The 25,143-nt window shown below is 46.1% G+C and overlaps 1 protein-coding gene across 4 annotated transcripts; it reads left to right on the top strand.

Moving 5' to 3' along the window:
* The first annotated feature begins 111 nt into the window (after nucleotides 1-111).
* Nucleotides 112-24,310, top strand: LOC130860434 (serum amyloid A-2 protein-like). Of its 4 annotated transcripts, none has more exons than XM_057748642.1 (4): nucleotides 112-130; nucleotides 532-623; nucleotides 2,489-2,618; nucleotides 3,020-3,292. In XM_057748642.1, the coding sequence occupies exons 2-4, from the start codon at nucleotides 536-538 to the stop codon at nucleotides 3,180-3,182; spliced, it is 381 nt and encodes a 126-aa protein (XP_057604625.1). In that variant the 5' UTR covers nucleotides 112-130; nucleotides 532-535; the 3' UTR covers nucleotides 3,183-3,292. The 4 variants fall into 4 exon arrangements, with proteins under 4 accessions (XP_057604625.1, XP_057604626.1, XP_057604623.1 ...); XM_057748641.1 differs by lacking the exons at nucleotides 112-130; nucleotides 532-623; nucleotides 2,489-2,618; nucleotides 3,020-3,292 and adding exons at nucleotides 12,737-12,746; nucleotides 21,085-21,179; nucleotides 23,500-23,638; nucleotides 24,036-24,310; XM_057748643.1 differs by lacking the exons at nucleotides 112-130; nucleotides 2,489-2,618; nucleotides 3,020-3,292 and adding exons at nucleotides 23,500-23,638; nucleotides 24,036-24,198 and having other exon boundaries at nucleotides 222-623.
* The last annotated feature ends 833 nt before the right edge of the window (nucleotides 24,311-25,143 follow it).

Below are 25,143 nucleotides of genomic sequence, written 5' to 3'. Positions count from 1 at the left end.
CAGGGACTCTCCCCCGGCACCAGTCCAGCTTTCTTCTCACCCCATGACCCCAGCAGGGATGGCTCAGTATAAATACAGCCACCTCTCCCCAGCAGGCAGGGACCAGCAGCTTTGCTCCACAGGGGATCAGGTGAGAACCTACTCCAAGGAGTGATTTCTTTGAAAACACTGATAATTCTTCTCTCTTGCATTTGTCCTGTATGAGGTCCAGTGCTGGCACACTGGTGCATGGGAAATGCTTTTTGGTTACTTACAGGCTGCTTAGGCAAGACACAACTTGGTCCACCTGCCCTCTTCCTCCACCAAAGCCAACTGGTGGCCTCGTAGACAGACCTGGGTTCAGGGCTGGTGGGTTCACAATTGAGGGCTAGTGGCTCCGTGTGAGGTCCTGCTGCAATGTTCCCCAGATGGACCACTGAGAGTCTGATGAGAACAAGTGGAAATGAACAGCCAGGCTCTCCTTACATACAAATGCCAAAGTGGGTATGTAAGGCTTGTCTGTATCTTCCTGACCCTCTCCTCTCCTTTCAGCACAATGAAGCTTTTCACAGGCCTCCTTCTCTGCTCCTTGGTGCTCGGAGTCAGTAGCCAATGGTATTCCTTCTTTACTCAGGCTTACGAAGGTAAGGCAGGTGGAGGGGAGATGGCACCCATGGGCCTCTAGGATTCACCCTGAAGACTCTTTAGGGTTGGAGCTGTTGTCCTGTGTGGTGCTGTCCTATGTGGAAGAATGTGCCAGATGTTTGGGGAGCTTTTTTTCAGGCAGATTGAAAAGCACAGGATTTATGTCAGTCAGGTAGCAGAGAGAGATCAATCATCATTCCCAGCTGACATGTAAGTGTGACCGGAAGACACAAAATAAGTCTTGAAATGGTACAGCATTTCCCTCAGACCTACTGCAGGAAGTAGCATGAAAGCTATCCATCTATTCCCCTTCTCTGCTTCTCTCCCTCCTTCCTTCCCTCCTTCCTTCCTTCCTCTCTCTCTTCCTTCCCTCCATTTCCTAAGTGGATAATTCAGAGACCGTCAGCTTAGCTCTTGCTGGCGCTTCCTATACTCAGTGACATTGTCCCTGGTTTAGTCTGTTTCCTACCCTTCTCTAGTCTTTTAACTGACAAAAAAATAAATGTGTGTGGGGGCAATCTAGCAACATATATCAAGCCTCCACTAGGAACTCGGCCTTTACACGCAATTCAGGGTGACCAACTCTCCAGCTTTGCCCGGGTCTGAGGAGTTCTCCAGGACACTTTCAGCGCTAACTAGGGCAGTTCCAGGAAAAGAAGGGGGCAGTTCTGGGCAGGCTGGGACTGTTACTCACCTGCTTACCTGCAGCATACTTCCATGAAGAAGGCGCCTTCTCCCACCTGAAGGGGAGAAAACCGAGGCTTAGAGCAGCCAAGTCAATTACCCAGGGACTAAGTGCCAGTCGGCAGGTGACAGGATCATGGTTTGAACCCAGCTGTGCATGAGAGCAAAGCTCTGGCCAGGGAGACTTGTCCCAGCACCACTTCCTAAAGCTGCGGGCTGACCAGTGCCAGCTGCACGTTGGATTCAGCTGGGGAGCAATGGAAACTATGGACGCCTGAGACCCACCGCAGAGAGTGAGAGGTAACGGGCCTGGGGTGTGAGGTCCCATGGGCCTTTCAGTGTCTCCCCAGCTGAGTGGAAAGTGCAGGCAGGCTGAGGAAAACACCCGCTGCTCTAGGGCTTGCTTCCTCAAACAGCCCACACCATCAGTGCCGTCCACTAGCAAGTTCTCCAGATGTCAGTCGTGCGCCTGAGGTAGGGGAATGAAGTCACAATTAGTGCATTCACGTGGCAGGAATACATTTCTTAGGCATCAGGGCAGAGGTGCTGTGTGTCTGCCCCTTCTCAGAATCTGTCTTCTGTGTCACCTCCTCACTCACCCAGGTCCCCTGGATCTTATCACATGAAGCTTCCTCTATAACAGTGGTTCTGGACCAAGGGCAATTTTGTGTCCTGGAGATATTTGGCAATGTTTGGAAACAGTTTGGGTTGTCACATTGAGGAATAGATTGCCGATTAATGGGTAGAGGTCAGGGAGGCTGTTAAACCTGTTACAATACCCAGGACAGCCCTGAACAAAAGAATTATCTGGCCCGAAATTTCACTGGTATGACATTGAGGAATCCTGTCCTATAATGATAGTTCCATTCTCTGTTGAAACATATCACATGGAGCCCTAAGTGAGATGGAGCACAGAGAGAGCATCCCAGGCGTCAGACAACCAGGGCCAACACAGCTGTGCCCCCCCCCGCTCCAGTGACTATTATTCGAGTTAGCAGGAGCAGGCAACTGGGCACAAGGAGTGCTCTTCTCAACCTACGGCAAGTGTGGTGCTATGACCACAGGAGAAGACTGAATCAGTGGAAGATGTTTCATTCCTTGATTCTTCTTTGAGGCGTGTCACAGTTTTCAGTCCACCTGATAATCCTTTCTCCCTGTGCTTTCCTTCCTGGGGCTAAAGACCTGGGGAGAGTCACTACTGACTTATTAGACGCTGTAAACAAACATGCAGACAAGATCCTACTCGGCCAGCTTGTGTATAACATCGCCCGAAGAGGACGTAGGAGCACCCAGGCTGCTACAGTGATCAGGTACCAGGAGCCCTGGGGGTGCAGGGATGGATGTGAGAGCTTGGCTGCCTGGGACAGCCTGGAGGGGCCAAGCCCTGGAGGACTTTCCTGTCCGGCTGTGGCCCCTCCTCCTCTTATCCACCCTCCCCCTCTGTGCCCAGCGTGGGGTCTGAGTGGCTGAAGGGCAGAGCAAGGCTGGAGGGACAGATGATTCCCAAGCCTCCCCCATGGGTGCTGTTCACCCAGCATAAGAGGACCCGCAGGGCTGAGGTGGGCTGAGCCCAGGCAGCCTCAGGCTTTTAGCCCCTCTTTCCTGGCTCCTCTCAGAGTCACTGATCCCCTGGAAAGAGGAGAGATGGGGAGGGTGGGGCTGTGGTTCCTCAGCCCTGGATTCACCCCCTACCTGCCCTCCTCCATCCCAGCGATGCCAGAGAGGATGCTCAGAGAGTCACAGACTTGTTCAAGCCTGGAAGCAGTGGCCACGGACGGGAGGACTCGAGGGCCGACCAGGCTGCCGATGAATGGGGCCGGAGCGGCAAGGACCCCAATCACTACAGACCCGCCGGCCTGCCCAGCAAGTACTGAGCTGCCTCTCACTCTGCTCAGCAGACGGGGCTGTGAGCCCCCACGGGCAGCGACACTGAGCTAGTGGTTCTCTGTCCACAGAAGGCAGCACATCTAATAAATGCTTAAGAGACTGAATGTGGAAAACTGTGTGTTGTTCTTTGGTGTAAGCACAGCCTGTTTGCTCCCCAGGGGTGATGGCTGGACACCCACGTGAAGGCCAAGTCTGTGCCTGGGTGTTGGGTGTCATGGACGCAATCTCATTGTCATATAGGACAGACCCCCCGCTCCACCCCCTCCCCTAATCAGACCTGCTTCCCTCTCCAGGCCGCTCTGCTTACACTGGAGCTATTTCCAGGTCCTTCTGTGCCCTGGCCTCCTCACTCCCTGGCAATTGTGTCCTGTCCCCTTCTCGGCCCTGGGGTCTAGTCCCCTCAGTCTGTCCTCAGGGGGTCTGTGTGGGGGCAGGGACACAGCCTCGGGAGTTTTGGGACATGAAATCCTCATAGGACTAGGCCCTGAGCCACACAGTTTCCCCCTTAACAAGGACAGTGTCACTGAGCTTTGTCACCCCAGAAACTGAGACAGGCACACAGAGCTGCCCAAGAAATGTTTGTGAAGCTGAATATATTGATGGAAACTGGAATCTCGGAGACAGACTCTCGGGGAAGAATGGCAACCTGGCTCCCCGTGGAAGGTAAAAGCTCTGAGGAGGGTGAGCTTGTGACTGTAGGGTCCCAGGGACCCAGCTGCCCTGTACCCATTCCCTGTGCTCACATGGCCCCACTGAGCCCTGCCTCTCTCAGGACCCCGGTTTCTCCTCCTGAGTGAGCCTGAGCTGGCAGAGCGCTGGCCACCACGCTGCGCTCCCCAGTGCCTGGGGGCGTGACTCTGGCACAAGCCCTGGGCAGCCCCACCCCCACTTCTGCCTCTGCTCCTGTCCAAGCCTCCCCAGTATTTTGTTGCTGTTTCAAGCCCCTCTGCGTCCAGACTCTCCACCCTCAGTCACTTCCACCTTGACCTCATCTCTTTCCAAGCCTTGTTCAACAGGAACCTCTTTCCACATCAAGAAGGCGCATTGCTTCGGGAAGCCCGGTCCCACAACCCTTGTCCTGGAAACTGCCATCTTTGACTCCAGTCACTTCTCATCAACACAAGGGCCTACCCCGACTTAACTGTTAACCAGTCCCAGCTCACCGTACCTAAGAAATCACTTGTTTTCCTTATCTGTAGTCTATCTTTTAGTTCAGGTAAATCACCACTTTCAGTTCTAGAGAGGAAGTCAGATGTATCGATAGACACAGCACAATAAGAGCCTCCACAGAAGCACAAACTGATGTGATGCAAACTCTGCTGGGGGGTGGGAGGCTAGGGAATAGTAATTATAGAAGCTGCCGTTTGCTTTAATTGCACGTGTCTATACTGTGCATGCTTTATTTGATCTAACCCCAGAGGGTGTCTCTGCAGTTCTCAGTGGAAGAAATGAGGTTTAGAGGTAAGTGCTTAGGACCTTGTTCAAGGTGACACGGGCACTAGGTACCCAGGCAGGAATGCAGGCTGGTGGGTCTGACTCCAGTAGAGCCGAGTGATGTGCTGTCAAGACGAGAGGTCAGAGGTGGGGACTCTCTCTCCTTCACGCACCCCCGGCATGAGAGCACGTGCACTGGGGAGATGCTTCCCTGGCTACGGGCCCACTACAGCCTGTTCTCATCATATGAGCAGCGCCTCGCAGAGTCCAGACCCTCAGTAACTGCTTCCCCAACAAATACCACATTGAAAACCCTGACTTCCCTCCACATCACTCTTCACTGCTGCATGTTTTCCTCTTCCTCTTCATAGTCAAACTTGTTGAACGTCTGCCCGTCTGCACTTTCTGACTCCTCACTTCTGACTCACACTTGAACCCCCACCCGCCTGACCTCTGTCCCCACCACTCAGCAAAACAGCTCTGGTCACCACTGATGTCCATGTTGCCAAGACAGTTGACATGTTTCTCTCCTGCATCAGGAGGCCTCTGAGCCACACTCAGTACAGTGGTCCCCTCCACCCTTTCTGGGAGCAAATAGTATCTACATGCTGATGGCTCTGAAACTTACGTCTCCCCCTCAGAACCTGGTTTCCCAGCTCCATGCTTGTAGATCTGATTGGCCTCCTGACACCTCTGACGGGAAGGCTTCCAGAAATCGCACACTCTGCGTGTCCCTAAGGGAACCCTCATCTCCCTCTGGAACTCTTGACCCCCAGGCCCCTCCAGGTCAGCAACGGACAGGGCTGTTCCCTCGGCCGCTCACCCCGGACACTGGGAATGTGCCTGATGCTTCCCTTCCCTTCACCCCCACGTCCAATCCACTAGCAAGTCCTGTGAGTCTACTTCCAAAATTCACCTCTCGTCCATCGGCTTGGTCTCACGTGCACCTCCACACTCCTGGCCACACCCCTTCTCACCTGGGATCCTGCCACAGCTGTCTAACTAGTCTCCCCATCGTCATGGCTTCGCCCTCTGCTTAAGTTGCTTTTATAGTTTATCATCTAAACCAAGTCACTTTCCATGGTGGAAAGGGGCCTTATTGATAATTCAGCCTGATGACAGGAATAAACTGCAAGAAACTACACTCACATCATGCCTCTCTCCTGCTTAAAGTCCGTCAGTGGATTCCCATTTCCCTCAGACTATAATCCAGTGGGCTCTGTCCCTGCCACCCTCCAGCAGCATCTCATGCCACACCCTCCCAAGCTCCCCACTCTCCAGTACCACCACCAAGCCCAGCTTTCATCTGGCACAGGACCTGTGCAGGTGACACTTGCTCTACTCAGAACACTCCTCTGCTTTCTCTTCACATGGCTGGGCATGTCTCACCTGTGGGGCTCTCCTGAACTCACTCTTTCTTGAGAGAGGCCTTCCTGATCATCCTTGCTGACCTACTCTGGTTATTCTTTACTTTTTACCAATTTCAACGTGTTGAATTCTTTCACCAAGTTTTTGGTTTATTCTTCTGAGTTTTGTTTGGATTTTCTTTTGGACCATCTTCCTCCCTTGTATTATCAAATCACTGAGAGACGTGACCATTACTTTCTTGTTTATACCTAACTATCCAGTACCTGGCACATAATGGAATTTCAACAAATGCCTTTTTAAAATGAATAAAGGAGTAATTGACTTAATTTATTATTTTACTTATAAAAGAAAGGTTTTCTTCCAAAGAAGGTCAGACTGGATATGAGGAACAGGAAGGAGCTAAGGAAGAAGAAGACATTAAAGAAGAAGGAATAATAGGAGAGTCAATCGGAAACAAGGATGGGGAATCCCCAGGGGAGCAGAACCCTCTCTTGCTCTGAGAAAGGGATGAGGGTGAAGAGAGTGGGGTCAGGGGACGCAGCACATATGAGATGGATGACAGGGACCTGCGGGAATCAAGTTGTACCTGACCTTGTTTTAGGTGACTGTCCCCAGAACTCGTCACACTCCAGTGTGTTTGCCTGTTTTCTTGTCTGTCTTTAGAGCAAGTAGGTAGGAAACCCAAGGCCAAAGGCATGTCTTTCCTGTTATATGTCATCCTTGTATCCACAGTGCCTGTCACAGTGCCTCACAAATAGTAGTTGCTTTATAAATATTTGTTGAAATGAATGAATGAAGTCTGAGAAGAGGTATCGTTCAGACGTGGACAGAACTGGGAGCTGGGTTTGGGAGCTCTAGAAACTATGGATGTTTGATACGGGTTTGGATCCACAGAATATCATGTTGAGTTACTCTGAGTCCACAGCTAAATCTCTACCAATATTATACTAAGACACCAGCCAAAATGATATAATTTTATGTCATCATAGAAAATATTTAATTTTCTCTGATGCTACTTTGCACATTCTCTCATAGAAACGAAAATGAGGAATCCCATGAGCAAATTACCTATTAGTCATTGTGGTAGCTGATGAGATATCTTGAAGGAAAGGAATAAGTATTTTGCATTTGCAACGTACTGAGCCTACAATCAGAGGGGCAAGTTTGCCGAGAACACTCTGTGAGACTACAGGGGGGAAAGGACACACTGCATTTCTCTGACTCTAAGGTCCCTAGACTGAAAGATGTGTTCCTATTTATACACCATCAAGAAAAATGGAGCCATTTAAATCAGATATAGTGTCTTCTTATCACTCTGAATTTTTATTTTACACTTTTTGAAAGAGTTCTTTTAAACTGAGACACAGATTTTAATATTACCTCACCCTTGAGTATAAACAAAAAAGGTAAGTATACACAAAATTAATCCTAAAGCAATGACAACCATTTCATGAGTGCTGCCTGGTCATTAGCAAATGTAAAATGTGTTCTAATTTAAGAAATACATAATCAAGAAATGTGTGTCTTAGCAACATGACATAGGAGATTTAAATTTAAACCTATGCAAGTATCTCTCTCTCTCACTAGATTTACTGAGAAAAAAAAATAATAAGCTTTGAGCTATGATCAATCACCAAGTGTGATGGGGGTGCCCCTGGGGTGAAGTTCAGCTTCACAGCAGCCCCTCATCCGTGGAGGACCTCCCCAGACAGGAGCAGGTTATCTGTAACTGGTCCTGGTGAAGGTCCATGTTCCAAGCTCCCTCCCTAGCTGAGGTATCGCCTCACCTGGGCCAGCAGTGCCTTTACTCTAACCTCAGTGGTCTTTCCAATGGATTCCACTGGACCCCCCAGAGTGACTGAGGCCCTCTTCCTTTCCTGCAGAGATGGCAGATGGGAAAGAGCTCACCCCAACTCCATCCTAGTCACTCTCCACCACTGCCTCTTCAAACTCTACTGGCATGGGTGCTCCATCCTTTAGAAATCCCCAGAATATTTGCCAGCTCCTGCACGTGTCAGCTCTCTCAAGAACATCCTCACCACATGGCCCTCTGCTCTGATGGGGCATCAGAATGAGCTGGCAGTGTTTGAGCTGAGCATGCACCCAGCTGAGAACTGAACGGGCATGTTTCGTTTTTCTTGGCACCCTGATCCCATTTGAGGAAATCACCTCTCTCCACAAATACTGCACTCCCCATGAGACTGACAGCACTGCTGTGTCCCCACTCCCTCTCCTCAGGCATCTCCTGCATGGACCAGAGGCAGAACGGGACAGGGAGGTGTTGATTGCAGAGGCCAGCACTGCTGCCTCGTCATCAGCCTTGGGTGCTCATGAGGGCTGGCTCTGCTTCCTGGATGCCCTCTCTAGGACATGCGGTACTTGGAGCCACTATGTCCTCAGCTGTGGGTGATGGAAAAGAAGCATCACTCAACAGCCTGTTTTTCACTCTTGGGTGCAAATGGAGCCATTTCACAATTCTCTAGTTTCCCAGGTTTGCTTTTTGAAATCTCTAAGTATGGGAAAGGAGACCCACGTCCTCTGTGAGAACAGTGTGTTCAGTTTCCACACACATTTATTACATATAGAGTTCTCTCAAGCCACTCTGTTTAAAACATGTTTGCAAAATCTCCCATCAATGACCCACTCATATGTTTCCTGAAAGAGGTGGGCAATTGGACAAGAACTCAGGCTGGCCAGCGGGCCTACTTCCTGAACCATCTGACCTGGGAGGGAGCCAGTGCACTGAGATCTTCCTTTACTCTCTGCAAGGTGGACTTGGGACTGGCCAAAATAGTGTAACACAGAGTCTCTAAAAACCTCAATTTACCCTTCCAGTCAAGATGCCTGCAGAACTCGTTCACCCTTCTATTCACTATTCAACACCCATTGAGTGATCTCCCCAGTATGTGGCAGGACCTGTGCTGGGCCCTGGGAATCTGGGATGGAGCCAAGATCAGTGCTCTCATGGGGGTACATTCCACTGGAGAGGTATTATTATGCTAATCAGTACTTAAGAGAATTGAATTGAAACACATTGTACATTTCTTTGTTTATGCACTAGAATAGCTGCCAAGTTCAGGGGTCAACTCTATAACCTATGGCTAAGAATCCAAATGCTCAGTCCTCACAGACTGGATCTGAATTTCAGCTTCGCCACTGGCTTTGTGGCAGGTAATGGTAGTAACATGCAAAAATGATTATGATAAGCTGTGGAGTAAAAAGCAGAACCTCAAATGATAGTATTATATCCCCTGTTTTTGTTCATGTGTTCGTACGTCTGCATGCACGCAGATAATAGATTGGAAACACGAAGTGTCTACAGAGGTTCTTCCTGCCCCTCCCCACCTTGTAAAGGCTGATGAAATTAGTATTGCTTTTATTTTCATCTCTATACTGACTTTCTCTTTTTCAATTTTCTTCAGGGAAGATGTTCATCCACTGAGATGCATCAAGCCTGACTACATAGAGGTATCTTGCCAGGTGCTGAGGATAATGGAGAAGAAAACCAGCAACCCAGTTTCTATCCTCACAGGAATTCCAGGATGAGATAAGGATAAACAGCAAATGTCCTTTGTCATATAGCTGACCTGTATATGCCTCTCTCTCTTTACACACACACACACACACCCCACAACAACACTAAATGTGCAAACACATACATACACGTAAATAATGCACCTAAACTAACAAAGATTTTGATAAGATAAAAGTTCATAAAGGTGTCATAATCCCAAGTAAAAGCTTGTAATGGAAAATAAAAGGGGAAGGCTAGATAGCTTCCTCCACAAGAGGGCAGACAGCAGTATCAAGCAGTATCAGTCGTATTTCATCTTGAACGGAAAACCGGAGCCAGAGGAAGACAGAGAAAATGAAAAAGCAGAGGACTTTGTGCCCGATGAAGGGACAGGATAAAACACCAGAAAAACAACTAAATGAAGAGGAGATAGGCACCCTTCCAGAAAAAGAATTCAGAATAATGATGGTGAAGATGATCCAGGACTTTAAAAAAAGACTGGATGCAAAGATTGAAAAGCTCACCAAAGACCTAGAAGAATTAAAGAGCAAACAAACAGATATGCAACACAATAACTGAAATGAAAAATACACTAGAAGGAACCAATAGCAGATTAACTGAGACAGTAAGGCGAATAACTGACATGGAAGACAGAATGGTGATAATCACTGATGCAGAAAAGAATAAAGAAAAAAGAATGAAAAGAACTGAAGGCAGCCTAAGAATCCTCTGGGACAATGTTAAACGCGCCAACATTCGCATTATAGGGGTCCCAGAAGGAGAAGAGAGAGAGAAAGGACCCCAGAAAATATTGGAAGAGATTATAGTTGAAAACTTCCCTAACATGGGAAAGGAAACAGCTACTCAAGTCCAGGAAGCACAGAGTCCCAAGCAAGATAAATCCAAGGAGAAACACGCTAAGACATATAGTAGTCAAATTGACAAAAATTAAAGACAGAGAAAAGTTATTAAAAGCAACAAGGGAAAAACGACAAATAACATACAAGGGAACCCCCATCAGGTTAACAGCTGATTTCTCAGCAGAAACTCTACAAGCCAGAAGGGAGTGGCATGATATATTTCAAGTGATGAAAGAGAAGAACCTACAACCAAGAATACTCTACCCAGCAAGGATCTCATTCAGATTCGAGGGAGAAATCAAAAGCTTTACAGACAAGCAACAGCTAAGAGAATTCAGCACGACCAAACCAGCCCTACAACAAATGCTAAAGGAACTTCTCTAAGCGGGAAACAGAAGAGAAGAAAAGGACCTACAAAAACAAACACAAAACAATTAAGAAAATGGTAATAGGAACATACATATCGATAATTACCTTGAATGTAAATGGACTAAATGCACCAACCAAAAGACACAGACTGGCTAAATGGATACAAAAACAAGACCCATATATATGTTGTCTACAAGAGACCCACTTCAGACCTAGGGACACATACAGACTGAAAGTGAGGGGATGGAAAAAGATTTTCCATGCAAATGAAAATCAAAAGAAAGCTGGAGTAGCGATACTCATATCAGATAAAATAGATTTTAAAATAACAAATGTTACAAGAGACAAGAAAGGACATTACATAAAGATCAAGGGATCCATCCAAGAAGAGGAGATAACAATTATAAATATATATGCACCCAATATAGGAGCACCTCAATAAATAAGGCAAATGCTAATAACTATGAAAGAGGAAATGCAAGGCAGAAATAGAGACACAGGTGTAGAGAACAAACACATGGACACCAAGTTGGGAAAGCAGGGAGGGTTGGGGGGGAATGAATTGGGAGACTGCGATACCAAATTGTACACTCTAAATATATGCTGTTTATTGTCTGTTAACTGTATCTCAATAAAAGTTCTTTAAAAAAAGAAATATCTTCCAGAAAATAAATAAATAAATAAATAAATAAATAAATAAATAAATAAAGGGAAGGATGTCAGTAAACTTCATTTCCATTTTTCATCTGTTACCAATCCTATCCTGACTTTTTCTTTTCCGTATGATTTCTACTTCTCTCAGGACTGCATCTCTTTCAGGGTTCAACCCTCTGTTTCTACCACTTGGCCTTGAAAACCATAGGTCCTACTCATTTCTGGTGAAAAAAAAGTCCCCAAATTAAGAAAGAGAAAGTATTCCCCCTTCTCCTGCAGATGAAGGAATAGGATAAGATAATAAAAAGGGTATTCATGAAAAATTTTTAAACTGTATTTACAGAAGTTATTTCTAACAAAGGAATTTTTTAAAACAAGACATCAGAGATTGTCACTATGTCCTGTGAAATCAACCCTGTAATGTTTTATTTATCTTTTAGACATTAATCTATGTTTTTGAAACAATACTCTTTTTTGATGGAAGCTGTTAGAGTGGAAAAGCGGATAGCTGGGTCATGCCAAGGCAAGCGCACTGAGCTATACACATCCTCAAAACTGCAGGAGGGCATGTGGGCTGGGCTGCCCTCCCGGACAGCAGTGTGACACTTCACTGGGAAACGAAGGATATGCACACCAGCAGTATCACTCCTTTGATTCACATGGCATGATGCAGATGTTATGCTTTCTGCGCTAATGTATATAACATGAGTGCCTGTGGTTGTATTTGTGGTTTTTTTGTTACTAATAATTTGTGCATCTCTTTGTGAGCTTCTTTTTTATTGTGTGTTTTCTGCAAACTGTTTTTGCACACCTTTCACCCATTTTTCTGTTGGGGTTGCTGTCTTTTCCTTATTGACTCATAGAAGTTCCTTGCATATTTAAAATATTAATCCCTTGCCATATTTAAAATATTAATCCCTTGCCATATTTAAAATATTAATCCTTTTCCCATTTTCTATCTGCAACTAAGTTCTTATTGTTGATGTAATCAAATTCACCATTTCCTGACTTTTGGTTTGTGCCTTTGACATTCTAATAATTTCTACGCCATCTCTAGACCACAAACATATTCTTTGATAGTATTTTTTATTAACTTTATAGTTTTACCTCCTAGAGTCATTACTTGTATGTGTATTAGGTAAGGACCCGGTTTTAGTTTTCTTCTTCCAAAACTATTAAGCCATGCTGTCTTCAATGCTTTCTGATGTCTCCTTGAGCACATACTAACGTCCTATCCATGTGGCCCTAACCCTGCCCTCTCCATTTTGTCCCATTGGTCAATGTATCTTTTGTTGAGCAAATACTACTCTTTTTATTACTGTACTTTGCTGTGTGTCTGAACACCTCGAATGGTGAGTGCCTCTCCTTAATACTTGCCTTGTTTGAGGATGACTTTTGTACGCAAGGACTTTTATTTCTCTATATGAATTTTACAGTAATTTTCTTCTGTTCCTCAAAAATTCAACTGCAATTTTCATTAAGATTGCATGAAATTTGTAGATTAAGTTGGGGTCAGAATGACATCTTTGCAATATTAAGCCATCCCATCAGTGAGCCAAGAACATCTCTCCGTTTGTTTGAATCATCTTTTACAGTGTTTATTAAAGGTTTTAAATCTTCTCCTTTGTGGTTCTGTGTATTACTGGTGAAAGTAACCCTAAGAATTTTGTACTTATGCTACTACTACTATGAATAGTTTATTAACTTTAGTCATATTTCCTATTTGGGTATTTCTACTATGGAGAAATCTGTTGGTTTTTGGATCAAGTGTTGGGCAATCTTATTAAAGTCCCCTATTAAATCTAATAGTTTGTTGATTTTGTGGTTTTGGAGGGTTGATGATTATACTCACTAACAGGATGACAGTTTTTTATCTCTCCCTGTCCAATCCTTCTATCTCTTCTTTCTTTTCATTTTCCGCGACATTGGCCAGAGCTTCCAGAACTGTGTTACACAATAGTGGCGAGAGTGGGCATTCTTTGCTCATTCCTTGACCCTTAAAGCGATGGGTTAAAAGTTTTTCCATTGTATAATATGTTAATTTTATGAAAATAATTTGATTTTAATTTTACTTCATTTTAATGTTATGAAATTAAGAAAGTTTTCTTTGAAACGTAGTTTTCGAAAAGATTTTTTCTCCCTAAAACTTTTTATTAGATTAGAGTTGATTTACAATATTGTGTTAGTTTCTGCTGTAAGCAATTTGTATCAATTTTACATATATATATATATATATATATATCTACTCTTTTTTAGATTCTTTTCCCATATAGGTCATTAAAGAGTTTTGAGTAGAGTTCCCTCTGATGTACAGTAGATCCCTATTAGTTATCTATTTCATATACAGGAGTGTGTATTTGTTGATCCCAGTCTCCCAATTCACCCCTCTCACCACCCTGCCTTCTCCGCATAAACCATAAGTTTGTTTTATACATCTGTGACTCTTTTTTAAAGGATTTAATTTTTTAAAACAACATAAATATGCCTTCAGCTTTATCAAACTCTCCTTTTTTGATCAATTGAGAGACTATTATTTTTCTCCTTTGGGCTAGTAACATGATGAATTACACTGATTGCACTCATAATGTTGACCAATTTTTGAATTCCAAGAATAAAACACAATTGAGAGACAGTTCAAGATGGCGGAGTAGGAGAACATGCACTCACTCCCGCTTGCAAGAGCACCGGAATTACAACTAACTGCTGAATACTCACCGACAGAAAGACACTGGAACTCACCAGAAAAGACACTCCACATCCAGAGACAAATAAGAAGCCGCAATGAGATGGTAGGAGGGGTGCAATCGCAATAAAATCAGATCCCATAAATGCTGGGTGGGTGACACACAAACTAGAGAAAGTTATACTGCAGAAGTCCACCAACTAAAGTGAGGGTTCTGAGCCCCACGTCAGGCTTCCCAACCTGGGGGTCTGGCAACGGGAGGAGGAATCCCCAGAGAATCAGACCTTCAAAGCCAGCGGGATTCGACTGAAGGACCACCACAGGATCACAGGACGGGGAGAAACAGAGACTCCACTCTTGGGTGGCACACAAAAAATAGTGTGCTCACCAGGACCCGGGGGAAGGAACAGTGACCCCACAGGAGACTGAACCAGACCTACCTGTTGGCGTTGGAGGGTTGCCTGCAGAGGTGGGGGGCAACTGTGGCTCACCGAGGGGACAGGGACACTGGTGGCAGGGGTTCTGGGAAGTGCTCATTGGTGTGAGCCCTCCCAGAGTCCACCATTAGTCCCACCAAAGAGCCTGTAAGCTCCAGTGCTGGGGAGCCTCAGCCCAAATAAGTAACAGGGTGGGAACACAGCCCCACCCATTGGCAGACAAACAGATTAAAGTTTTACTGAGCTCCTCCCACCAAAACGGATTAAAGTTTTACTGAACTCCACTCACCCAGCCCAACCCAACAGCAGTACCTCCCATCAGGAGGCACAAAGGAACCCTTAAATGGCTTCCTCCACAAGAGGGCAGACAGCAGTATCAAGCAGTTTCAGCAGTATTTCGTTCTGTGGAACTGAAAACCACAGCCACAGAAAGATACAGAAAATGAAAGGGCAGAGGAGTTTCTACCAGATGAAGGGACAAGATCAAACACCAGAAAAACAACAAAATGAAGAGGAGATAGGCACCCTTCCAGAAAAAGAATTCAGAATAATGATGGTGAAGATATCAAGGATGTTGAAGAAAGACTGGATGCAAAGACTGAAAAGATGCAAGAAACATTTACCAAAGACCTAGAAGAATTAAAGAACAAACAAACAGAGATATGCAACACAATAACTGAAATGAAAAATACACTAGAAGGAACCAACAGCAGATTGACTGAGGCAGAAAGGCGAATAAGCGACCTGGAAGACAGAATGGTGATAATCACTGGTGTGGAAAAGAGTAAAGAAAAAAGAATGAAAAGAACTGAAGACAGCCTAAGAGGCCTCTGGCACAACATTAAACACACGAACATTCGCATTATAGGGGTCCCAGAAGGAGAAGAGAGAGAAAAAGGACCTGAGAAAATACCGGAAGAGATTACAGTTGAAAACTTCCCTAACATGGGAAAGGAAATAGCTACTCAAATCCAGGAAGTGCAGAGAGTCCCAGCAGGATAAACCCAAGGAGAAACATGCCAAGACACATAGTAGTCAAACTGGCAAAAAATAAAAACAGACAAAAGTTATTAAAAGCAACAAGGGAAAAATGACAAAGAGTATACAAGGAAACTCCTATAAGGGTAACAGTTGATTTCTCAGCAGAAACTCTGCAAGCCACAAGGGAGTGGCATGATAATTTTAAAGTGATGAAAGGGAAGAACCGACAACCAAGAATCCTCTACCCAGCAAGGATCTCATTCAGATTCGACGGAGAAATCAAAAGCTTTACAGACAAGCAACAGTTCCCTCTAAGATCAGGAACAAGACAAGGATGTCCACTCTCGCCGCCACTATTCCACATACTTTTGGAAGTCCTTGCTGCAGCAATCAGAGAAGAAAAAGAAATACAAGGAATCCAAATTGGAGAAAAAGCAGTAAAACTGTCACTGTTTGCAGATGACATGATACTATACATAGAAAATCCTAAAGATGCCACCAGAAAACTACTTGAGCTAATCAATGAATCTGCGAAAGTCGCAGGATACACAATTAACACACAGAAATCTCTTGCATTTCTATACACTAACAGTGAAGGATCAGAAAGAGAAATTAAGGAAACAATCCCATTCACCACTGCAACAAAAGGAATCAAATACCTAGCAATAAACCGAACTAAGGAGGGAAAAACCTGTACTCAGAAAACTATAACACTAATGAAAGAAATCAAAGAAGACACAAACAGATGGAGGGATATACCATGTTCTTGGATTGGAAGAATCAACATTGGGGAAAAGGCTATACTACCCAAAGCAATTTACAGATTCAATGCAATCCCAATCAAATCACCAATGGCATTTTTCACAGAACTAGAACAAGAAATGTTACGATTTGTATGGAAACACAAAAGACCCCGAATAGCCAAAGCAATCTTGAGAAGGAAAGATGGAGTTGGTGGAATCAGGCTTCCTGACCTCAAACTATACTAGAAGGCTACAGTGATCTAGACAATGCTATTGGCACAAAAACAGAAATATAGATCAATGGAACAGGATAGAAAGCCCAGAGATAAACTATGGTCAAGTAATCTATGACAAAGGAGGCAAGGATATACAATGGAGAAGAGGCAGCCTCTTCAATAAGTGGTGCTGGGAAAACTGCACAGCGACATGTAAAAGAATGAAATTAGAACACTCCCTAACACCATACACAAAGATAAACTCAAAATGCATTAAAGACCTACATGTAAGGCCAGACACCATAAAACCCCTAGAGGAAAACGTAGGAAGAACACTCTTCGACATAAATCACAGCAAGATCCTTTGTGATCCATCCCCTAGAGTAATGGAAATACAAACAAAAATAAATAAGTGGGACATAAGGAAACTTCAAAGCTTCTGCACAGCAAAGGAAAGTATACGCAAGACGAAAACACAACCCTCAGAATGGGAGAAAATATTTGCAAACAAATCAACAGGCAAAGGATTACTCTCCAAAATATATAAACAGTTCATCCAGCTCAATATCAGAAAAACAAACCCAATCAAAAAATGGGCAGAAGACCTAAATAGGCATTTCTCCAAAGACATACGGATGGCCAAGAGGCACATGAAAAGCTGCTCAGCATCACTAAGCATTAGAGAAAGGCAGATCAAAACTACAATGAGGTATCACCTCCCACCGGTTAGAATGGGCATCATCAGAAAATCGACAAACAGGAATTGCTGGAGAGGGTGTGGAGAAAAGGGAATGCTCTTGCACTGTTGGTGGAAATGTAAATTGATACAGCCACTGTGGAGAACAGTATGGAGGTTCCTTGCAAAGCTGAAAATAGAGTTACCATATGACCCAGCAATCCCACTGCTGGGCATATACCCAGAGAACACCATCATTCAAAAAGACACATGTACTCCAATGTTCACTGCAGCACTACTTACAATAGCCAGGACATGGAAGCAACCTAAATGTTCATCAACAGATAAATGGATAAAAAAGATGTGGTACATATATACAATGGGATATTACTCAGCCATAAAAAGGAATTAAATTGGGACATTTGTAGAGACATGGATGGACCTAGAGACTGTCATACAGAGTGAAGTGGGTCAGAAAGAGAAAAGCAAATATCGTATATTAACACATATATGTGGACTATAGAAAAATGGTGTAAATCAACCGGTTTGCATCTGGAGACAGATGTAGAGAACAAACATATGGACACCAAGTGGGGAAAGCGGGGAGGCGGGAGCTCGGAATGAACTGGGAGATTTGGATTGCCATACCTACAGTACTAATAAGAAAAAGAACTTCAAATTCTACACTTTAAATATATGCAGTTGGCTCCATAGCTCAGTGCTTAGAGCACTGGTCTTGTAAATATATGCAGCATATTGTACGTCAACTGTATTTCAATAAAAGTTCTTAAAAAAAATTTTTTTAAATGAATAACCCCCCCCCAAAAAAAGAATAAACCACACTCAATTATGAGGCATTTTTAACGCTCATATGTGGTTTGATAACACTATGCTGTGTTTTGAACTTTTTGCACACATGTAAGTGAAATGGGACTACTGTTTTCTTGTATTGCCCATCTCTTGTTTTAGAAGGGTATCATCTAATCTAATATGTAAACCAGGTCACCTTCCTAAGTAAAACTATCTGCTACTTGTCACTCACTATTAACAATTAACCTGGGACAACAGGCGCTAACAGAGACTGTCTCTATAAACCAGACTCAGGACTCAGGGGAGACTTTTGGGAAATCCCCTCAAGGCCTGAAGATTCTGATATCGCCATGACAGGATGGCTTTCTTGGGCAGGAGAAAAAACTGAAAACGGGTGACTGCCACTACTGTCTATTGTTCCAAGCATGGCCCTGCCAGGTACTCTGAGTCCCTGCCAGGAAGACAGAGTACCTGAAGTAACAAAGGAGGAAATCCTGCAATGCTTGACTTGGTGTCCAGAAATTGTACTTGCTTTCTCCCTAAAGATTCTATCAAAGAAGAAATGACTGGAATGACATCAGACAGTGGGGAGTGGAATTCTAGCAATGAATGGCTCCAAAGGGAATAAAAGAATTGTAACAGGATGTGATCACTGGCCCATGGTTTCTGCCCCGAGGAAAGTAGGAGAAGGGATGTGGACAGCACAGCCATCCACTGTGGAGAAGCCCCACATGCACGCCCAGGGCCAGTGGCTGTGGATGGTGGATGACGGCCCCTTCTCCCCACCATGCGGACTCGTGGGACCAAGTCAGGCAAGCCAGCCCAGGCACCTGGACCACCCGGACCACAGGGAACCCCACCTTTCCCAAGGAAATTGTGTCAGGAATATTTGGATGTTGCTTAGCTTTGCCCTGGATAAGAAGCAGAGGGACAAAGAAATCCTTTGGACAGTTATCTGCCCTACATGGTCATCTCAGTACACCTACAAGAAATGAAATATGACCCAGACCCCAAAGAAGGCACCATCCTAATTTCAACAGGCTCTAACCTAAGGCAACGGCTCCCAGACACTGGTGTAATCCTCACCTGATTTGCTTCCTCCTGGGACAAGGGTCTTCTTTCCAATGTCCTATTCATCTCTCCCCAAGTCTTCTAACAAATGGGAAGTTCTTCATCCTCATTCTTCTTGGGGTGACTAGTTGAGCACAGGTCCACATCCTTCCTGACTGTGACTTATCATCTTCTGACATCTCAGCTCTCAAGTCTCCGGGGTTTGCTTCCATGTGTCTTGGAGATCACTTCCTTGTGTCTCCAATGCACGGCTCACATTCCTATCCTCCTGTAAACTCTCCAGGTGAAAATCCTGAGGTGGTGCTCCCTGGGCTGGGCCTTATTGCCCTCATGCTGTCCTCAGGCTCCAGCCAGGCTTCCATTATCAGAAGGATCAGTTCTGATGTCCTCTGGAGCCCCCACTCTCTCTGCCATATTACACATGCATCATCCTTGATTCTATAGGGAAATCCAATGCCTTTTAACGTTTCCTTGCTGGATGAAGGGGCAACGCTGGGGCAGGTGAGTGGGCCATGACCTCCATCCTCCTGAGAGCACCTGCACACAGTTTCTTCCCAAGACAGTCTCAGCCAGCTCACAGAGTAAAGCGAGTTCGGTTGAAACAGCTCTTCTCTGACATTGTACCCTCCCAGCATTCTGGGGCTAAATTCCAGCTTTCTTTGCATCCTTCTGAAGTCCTATATTCAGATCATTTAACAGGCAGTTGGCCATTTCCTGATCATTTCTATGATGTGTCATTTCTAACACAACGCTGTAGAAAATTTCTGCACTGTACGTCAACATTTCTGGATTACAGTGACCTCCAAATATACCCTACCGTTATGACCTTCAGTAGCATCTGATCATGAATACACCTGAGTCTGGAAGACACCCTCTGCCAATGCTGAGGTCACCCCGCGTGGGAGCCAGAAGTTTGATTTTCTTGGGTTTCTATCTCCCTCTTTGTCGACTCCTGTACCCTGGGGTCCCAACTTCCTCCTGAGCTGTCCCTTGCAATGGACCCGGTCTGCTCTTCCTCTTGCCCTGTATCCTCACATTGCTTAGGAGGTCAGCTCTCTTTCTCTAATATGGATTACCCTTCATAGCAAATGTCACTACATTATTGTGTGGGAAAAACACCTTTCCCCACCAGGAGTGAGACGGGAAACAGACAGAAAAACCTCAACATGCTACACTCCTGAAAGCTGCCAGATTGCACAATCTAGGAAAGTTGGACCTGCATGAGGAATAACCAAGCTGTTTTGGATGCTGTGTTCTGGCAGAGGGATTTCCCAGATCTTTCTTTCTTTTTTTTTTTTTTTTTATTTTCTTAATTCAAACCTGTCTTCTCATTTGCTGTACTAGCCGAGCGTCAGTATATAAAGCACAAGTCGGGTCTCCCAGGCAGGCAGCACAGGCAGCTCAGCTTCATTGGGAGTCTCAGCAGGAAGGCACGGCCAAAGGTGAGATGCTAGAACTTTACAACACTGTTCCTCTTTGGAGACTCTCTCTTCACCAGCATTCTTGTGCTGTAGCCCAGCTCTCTGCTTCCTCCCTGAATCTACTATTCTGACAAGACTTCACCAGCTGTGAATACTTTGGGGGTAAGGACTTCAGTGCTTCTTCTGTGTGAAGTCAGTGGTGCGTGGAGCAGGTGGTCCGCAAATACTTGTGCTTTGTGTACCTCATGTCCTATGACAGAGAGGTACAGTGCACCAACTCCTAATGCCTTTCAGAAATATGCTGTGCAGTTGGGTTTCGGGGCTGATAGGTGATGACTGGACTGGAAGGTGGCGTACACTAAAAGCCCATTGCAATCCTTCATACAGGAAATCACTGGAATTCCAATAAGACACTCCGAAATGAGAACAGGATCCTCTGTAACACATCTATGTATCTAACTATCTATATCTCTCTATCTAGCATCTATCTATCATCCTCTATTTATCATCTATTGAGATAAAATTCAGTGGGATTTATTTTCGGACAGCAAAGGTGTAGCAACATTACAAAAAAAAACAAAAAAACAAAAAAACAATGAAACAAAACCACCCAGAGCTGTCATCCTTGGTTGTGTCTGCTCATCTCTCTGCAGCAGGATGAAGCTTTCTACAGGCATCATTTTCTGCTTCCTGATCCTGGGCGTCAGCAGCCAGAGACGGGGAACATTCCTCAGGGAAGCTGGTCAAGGTAAGGACCAAAGATGGGTCGGGGGAGGCTGCCTTTGCTGCCCCCAGGACTCACCTCCGCAGAGGCCACATCCCCACAGGGGCAAGACCACAAGAGGGCAGAAAGGGAGCTTGGTTTTCACGGGAGCACTTCCCCAGGCTTTTCTGGCCAGCGTTGCACCCTCCTGTGGGGATCTCCAAGCCAGAGGTCACATAGAGTTGGGCCCCAACTTCAGCAGCAGTGAGGAAGGGATCTGGGCTCAGGGGAGCATGTTCCCTAAAGACAAGTATGGCTCTGCCGCCCCCTTGTGGGCACCCAGGGACGGCTCATTCCCAAGTCTCAGGCACCAAGAAGTGCGCGCATTAAATGGGCGGGGAGTGTTCATGCTCCCCAACCACTTAATGATTTTAATCAGAATAACTGAGCTTTTCATACCTGCTAGGCACTGTTCTAAGAGCCTTGAATATGTGAGTAAACTTGCTTTCGCCCTGTTTTAGTCCTCTCGTCCTGCAATGTAGGTGCCCTTATCCCTTAACAGAGAAACTGAGGCACCGGGAGATTAAGACACCTAACAAAGTCCTCCAGCAGAGCAGCATTTAACCTAGGATGCTGACTCCCCTGACCTTCCAATAACTGGAGTACTTACACTGCCTCTCAGACAACAGTACACGTGGGAGAGTGAGGGATGTGTGAACACGTGTCCTGCTCTGGATCTGAGCAAATGGCAAATAGTGGGGATGCGGCGCCCTTGGAAGGCACCTTGATAGAGCCCCTCGCCCCACAATAACTGGCCCAATGAGTTACCTTGACGACGGTTCTACGGAGGCTGAGACCTGGCCGGAAACCGACAGCAAGAGATACATACCTCACTAGCCAGAGTAATGTGGCAAAACTATGTTTATTTTACACAATTGTTTTCTGTTTTTCTTTTCTGTGATACTTTTTGAGTTCATTGTTTTAAGAGTCTGCTATTAATTCTATCTAAATTCTCACAGACCCAGATAAAGATGTCTTTTCATCTCTTAGGTCAGTGTTTCTCAAGGGCTCTTCTAGGGCCACTTGCATGAGCATCACCCGTGGCCTGGGGTGCTTTTGTGGAACTCACGAGCCTGGGTCCACACACACACTCCTCCCCTGAATCACAGTCCCTGGGCTGAGACTGCAAATCTGGCCTTGATGTTCTCAAGCACGCCTGTCGATTTTTGCATACAATAAATATTGAGAACCGCTACCTCTGGTTTGCACCCCAAGTGAAAACTGTGTCAGGCATTTTGGAAATATTTATTAAGCAAGTCTGGACTCCAGGGATCTATTTAAATCTGGAACTCAGAGTGAATAGCTATACTGAGAATCTCATACCCCACAACAAAACTGTGTTTCTAAGCACCAGAAACAATTAATACTTACAATGAAGATAAGCTATTTCATGGAGATGTTACATAAACTATGCTTACAATCTGCATTAGATTTTTCTCTTTTCCTTAACGAGCTAATCTTTTACATCTTTGCCATTTTATTCTATCTTGGGTAAGTTTTTCTGTCCATAACTCCCTCATCTTCATCCTGCTTGAGTCCCTTTATCTGTCCCTGTCCCACTCTTCCTGAGGACCAGAGAGGTGAGAGTGCACTGAGCACCCACAGTGTTCTAGACCTTTCACCTGTATTTCCTCAGTCCTTCTGCGTAACCACTGTGAGGGAGGCAGTACTCCTCCATTTTATTGGCGAGGACACTGAACTTTAGAGCTGGTGGGTCAGCTGCCCTGTTTCTGCATCTGATTACCCCGTTTCTTCAAAGCTCTCTTAGGAAACTCACCTTTATCACCTGCTGATAGAATTCTGACAGTTGCCCAGCTGCCAAATATGCCCTGGACATGCAGATGTACTCAGGACCGAGTTGTCCTCGCTTTGTCCACAGGGATGCATTTCTCCCCTTGACTAGGTTGGGAGCAGCCTATGTTCACAGCCTTCCTCAGGATCGCCTTTGTTCTCAAGCTCTGGTCAGAAGGTTTCCTGTATCTTTCCAGGTAGAGGTTCATGGTACACCCAAACGTCCCTAAAAGAGCATCTCACCTCTTTTTCATACACATGACACACAACCAAAAACAAAGTACCAACAGACCTAGCATGGAATAAACAGAATAAAACTTGAACCAAATATGGTTCTCATAATATTAACCCAGGGAAGTGAGAAGTAAAGGAATATTTATTTCAAGGCAATGTAATAATCTCCAAGGGCTTACTCAAAGGCTGAAGTCTGGAATCAGTGGGAGGAAAATGTTTTATTTCTCTATTTTGCCAAGACATCATCACGTTCATCTCATCATTTTTTTTTCCTTCCTAGGGGCTAAAGACATGTGGAGAGCCTACTCTGACATGAGAGAAGCCAACTACAAAGATTCAGACAAGTACTTCCATGCCCGGGGCAACTATGACGCTGCCCAAAGGGGCCCTGGGGGCGCCTGGGCTGCCAAAGTGATCAGGTACCAGGGGCCCTGGGGATGCAGGGATGCGTGTGAGAGCTTGGCTGCCTTGGAGAGCCTGGAGGGGCCATGCCCTGGAGAACTTTCCTGTCCGGCTGTGGCCCCTCCTCCTCTTATCCACCCTCCCCCTCTGTGCCCAGCGTGGGGTCTGCTGGCTGAAGGGCAGAGCAAGGCTGGAGGGACAGATGATTCCCAAGCCTCCCCCATGGGTGCTGTTCACTCGGCGTAAGGGGACCCGCAGGGCTGAGGTGGGCTGCGCCCAGGCAGCCTCAGGCTTTTAGCTCCTGTTTCCTGGCTCCTCTCAGAGTCACTGATCCCCTGGAAAGAGAGATGGGGAGGGCGGGGCTGTTGTTCCTCAGCCCTGGATGAACCCCCTACCTGCCCTCCTCCATCCCAGCGATGCCAGAGAGAATGCTCAGAGAGTCACAGACTTGTTCAAGCCTGGAAGCAGTGGCCACGGACGGGAGGACTCGAGGGCCGACCAGGCCGCCAATGAATGGGGCCGGAGCGGCAAGGACCCCAATCACTTCAGACCCGCCGGCCTGCCCAGCAAGTACTGAGCTGCCTCTCACTCTGCTCTGCAGACGGGGCTGTGAGCCCCCACGGGCAGCGACACTGAGCGGGTGGTTCTCTGTCCACAGAAGGCAGCACATCTAATAAATGCTTAAGAGACTGTTGAAAACTGTGTGTTGTTCTTTGGTGTAAGGACAGCCTGTATGTTCCCCAGGGGTGATGGCTGGACACCCACGTGAAGGCGAGTCTGGGCCTGGGTGTTGGGTGTCGTGGACGCAATCTCATTGTCGTACAGGACAGACCCCCTGCTCCACCCCTTCCCCTAATCAGACCTGCTTCCCTCTCCAGGCCCCTCTGCTTACACTGGAGCTATTTCTAGGTCCTTCCGAGTCCTGGCCTTCTCACTCCCTGGCAATTGTGTCCTGTCCCCTTCTCGGCCCTGGGGTCTAGTCCCCTCAGCCTGTCCTCAGTGGGGTCTGCGTGGGGACAGGGACACAGCCTGGGGAGGACGGGATCCTGACATCTGCTCCAGCAACTGCCACCCTGATCTTCTGTTCGTTTCTCAGCGGCACCTCCCGACCCATCTGTGAGCCAACATCTGTCCGCGCCCCGCCGCCAGCGCGGCTTCCCTCCACTCTGTATCCCCTGCCTCAGGCAGGTTCCCAGGAACACGCATGTCAGGAAATGGAGGCACAGGGACAACACCAGGATTACTGTCAGGAGGTTTTGTGTTGCGCTGGGTATGTGGCAGGTCCTTGAGAAGAAGCCATGTGCCCTCCCGGACCCTTCCCAGCAGAAGGGAGCCAGCAGCAGGTTACATCTTTTTTTTTTTCGGTCGTGCTGCCTGGCTTGTGGGATTTTAGTCCCCCACCGGGGATTGAACTGCGGCCCACGGCAGTAACATCGCTGAGTCCTAACCACTGGACCACCAGGGAAGTCCCACCATGTTACTTCTTATGGAGGGAAACAGTGTCTTTAATAAAAGGGGTTTG

The sequence above is a fragment of the Hippopotamus amphibius genome, chromosome 9 (assembly GCF_030028045.1).
Source record: "Hippopotamus amphibius kiboko isolate mHipAmp2 chromosome 9, mHipAmp2.hap2, whole genome shotgun sequence".
Lineage (NCBI taxonomy): Eukaryota > Metazoa > Chordata > Mammalia > Artiodactyla > Hippopotamidae > Hippopotamus > Hippopotamus amphibius.
The sequence above is the reverse complement of the archived record's forward strand: the minus strand, read 5'-3'. Positions and strand labels throughout refer to the sequence as shown.

Bases quoted from the DNA above. Each gene is read 5' to 3' on its own strand.
- LOC130860434 (XM_057748643.1), top strand. From the start codon at position 443: ATGAACAGCCAGGCTCTCCTTACATACAAATGCCAAAGTGGGTATGTA. The intron at 624-23,499 runs GTAAGGCAGGTG...TTTCCTTCCTAG, and splicing joins CTTTACTCAGGCTTACGAAG to GGGCTAAAGACATGTGGAGA. The intron at 23,639-24,035 runs GTACCAGGGGCC...CCTCCATCCCAG, and splicing joins TGGGCTGCCAAAGTGATCAG to CGATGCCAGAGAGAATGCTC.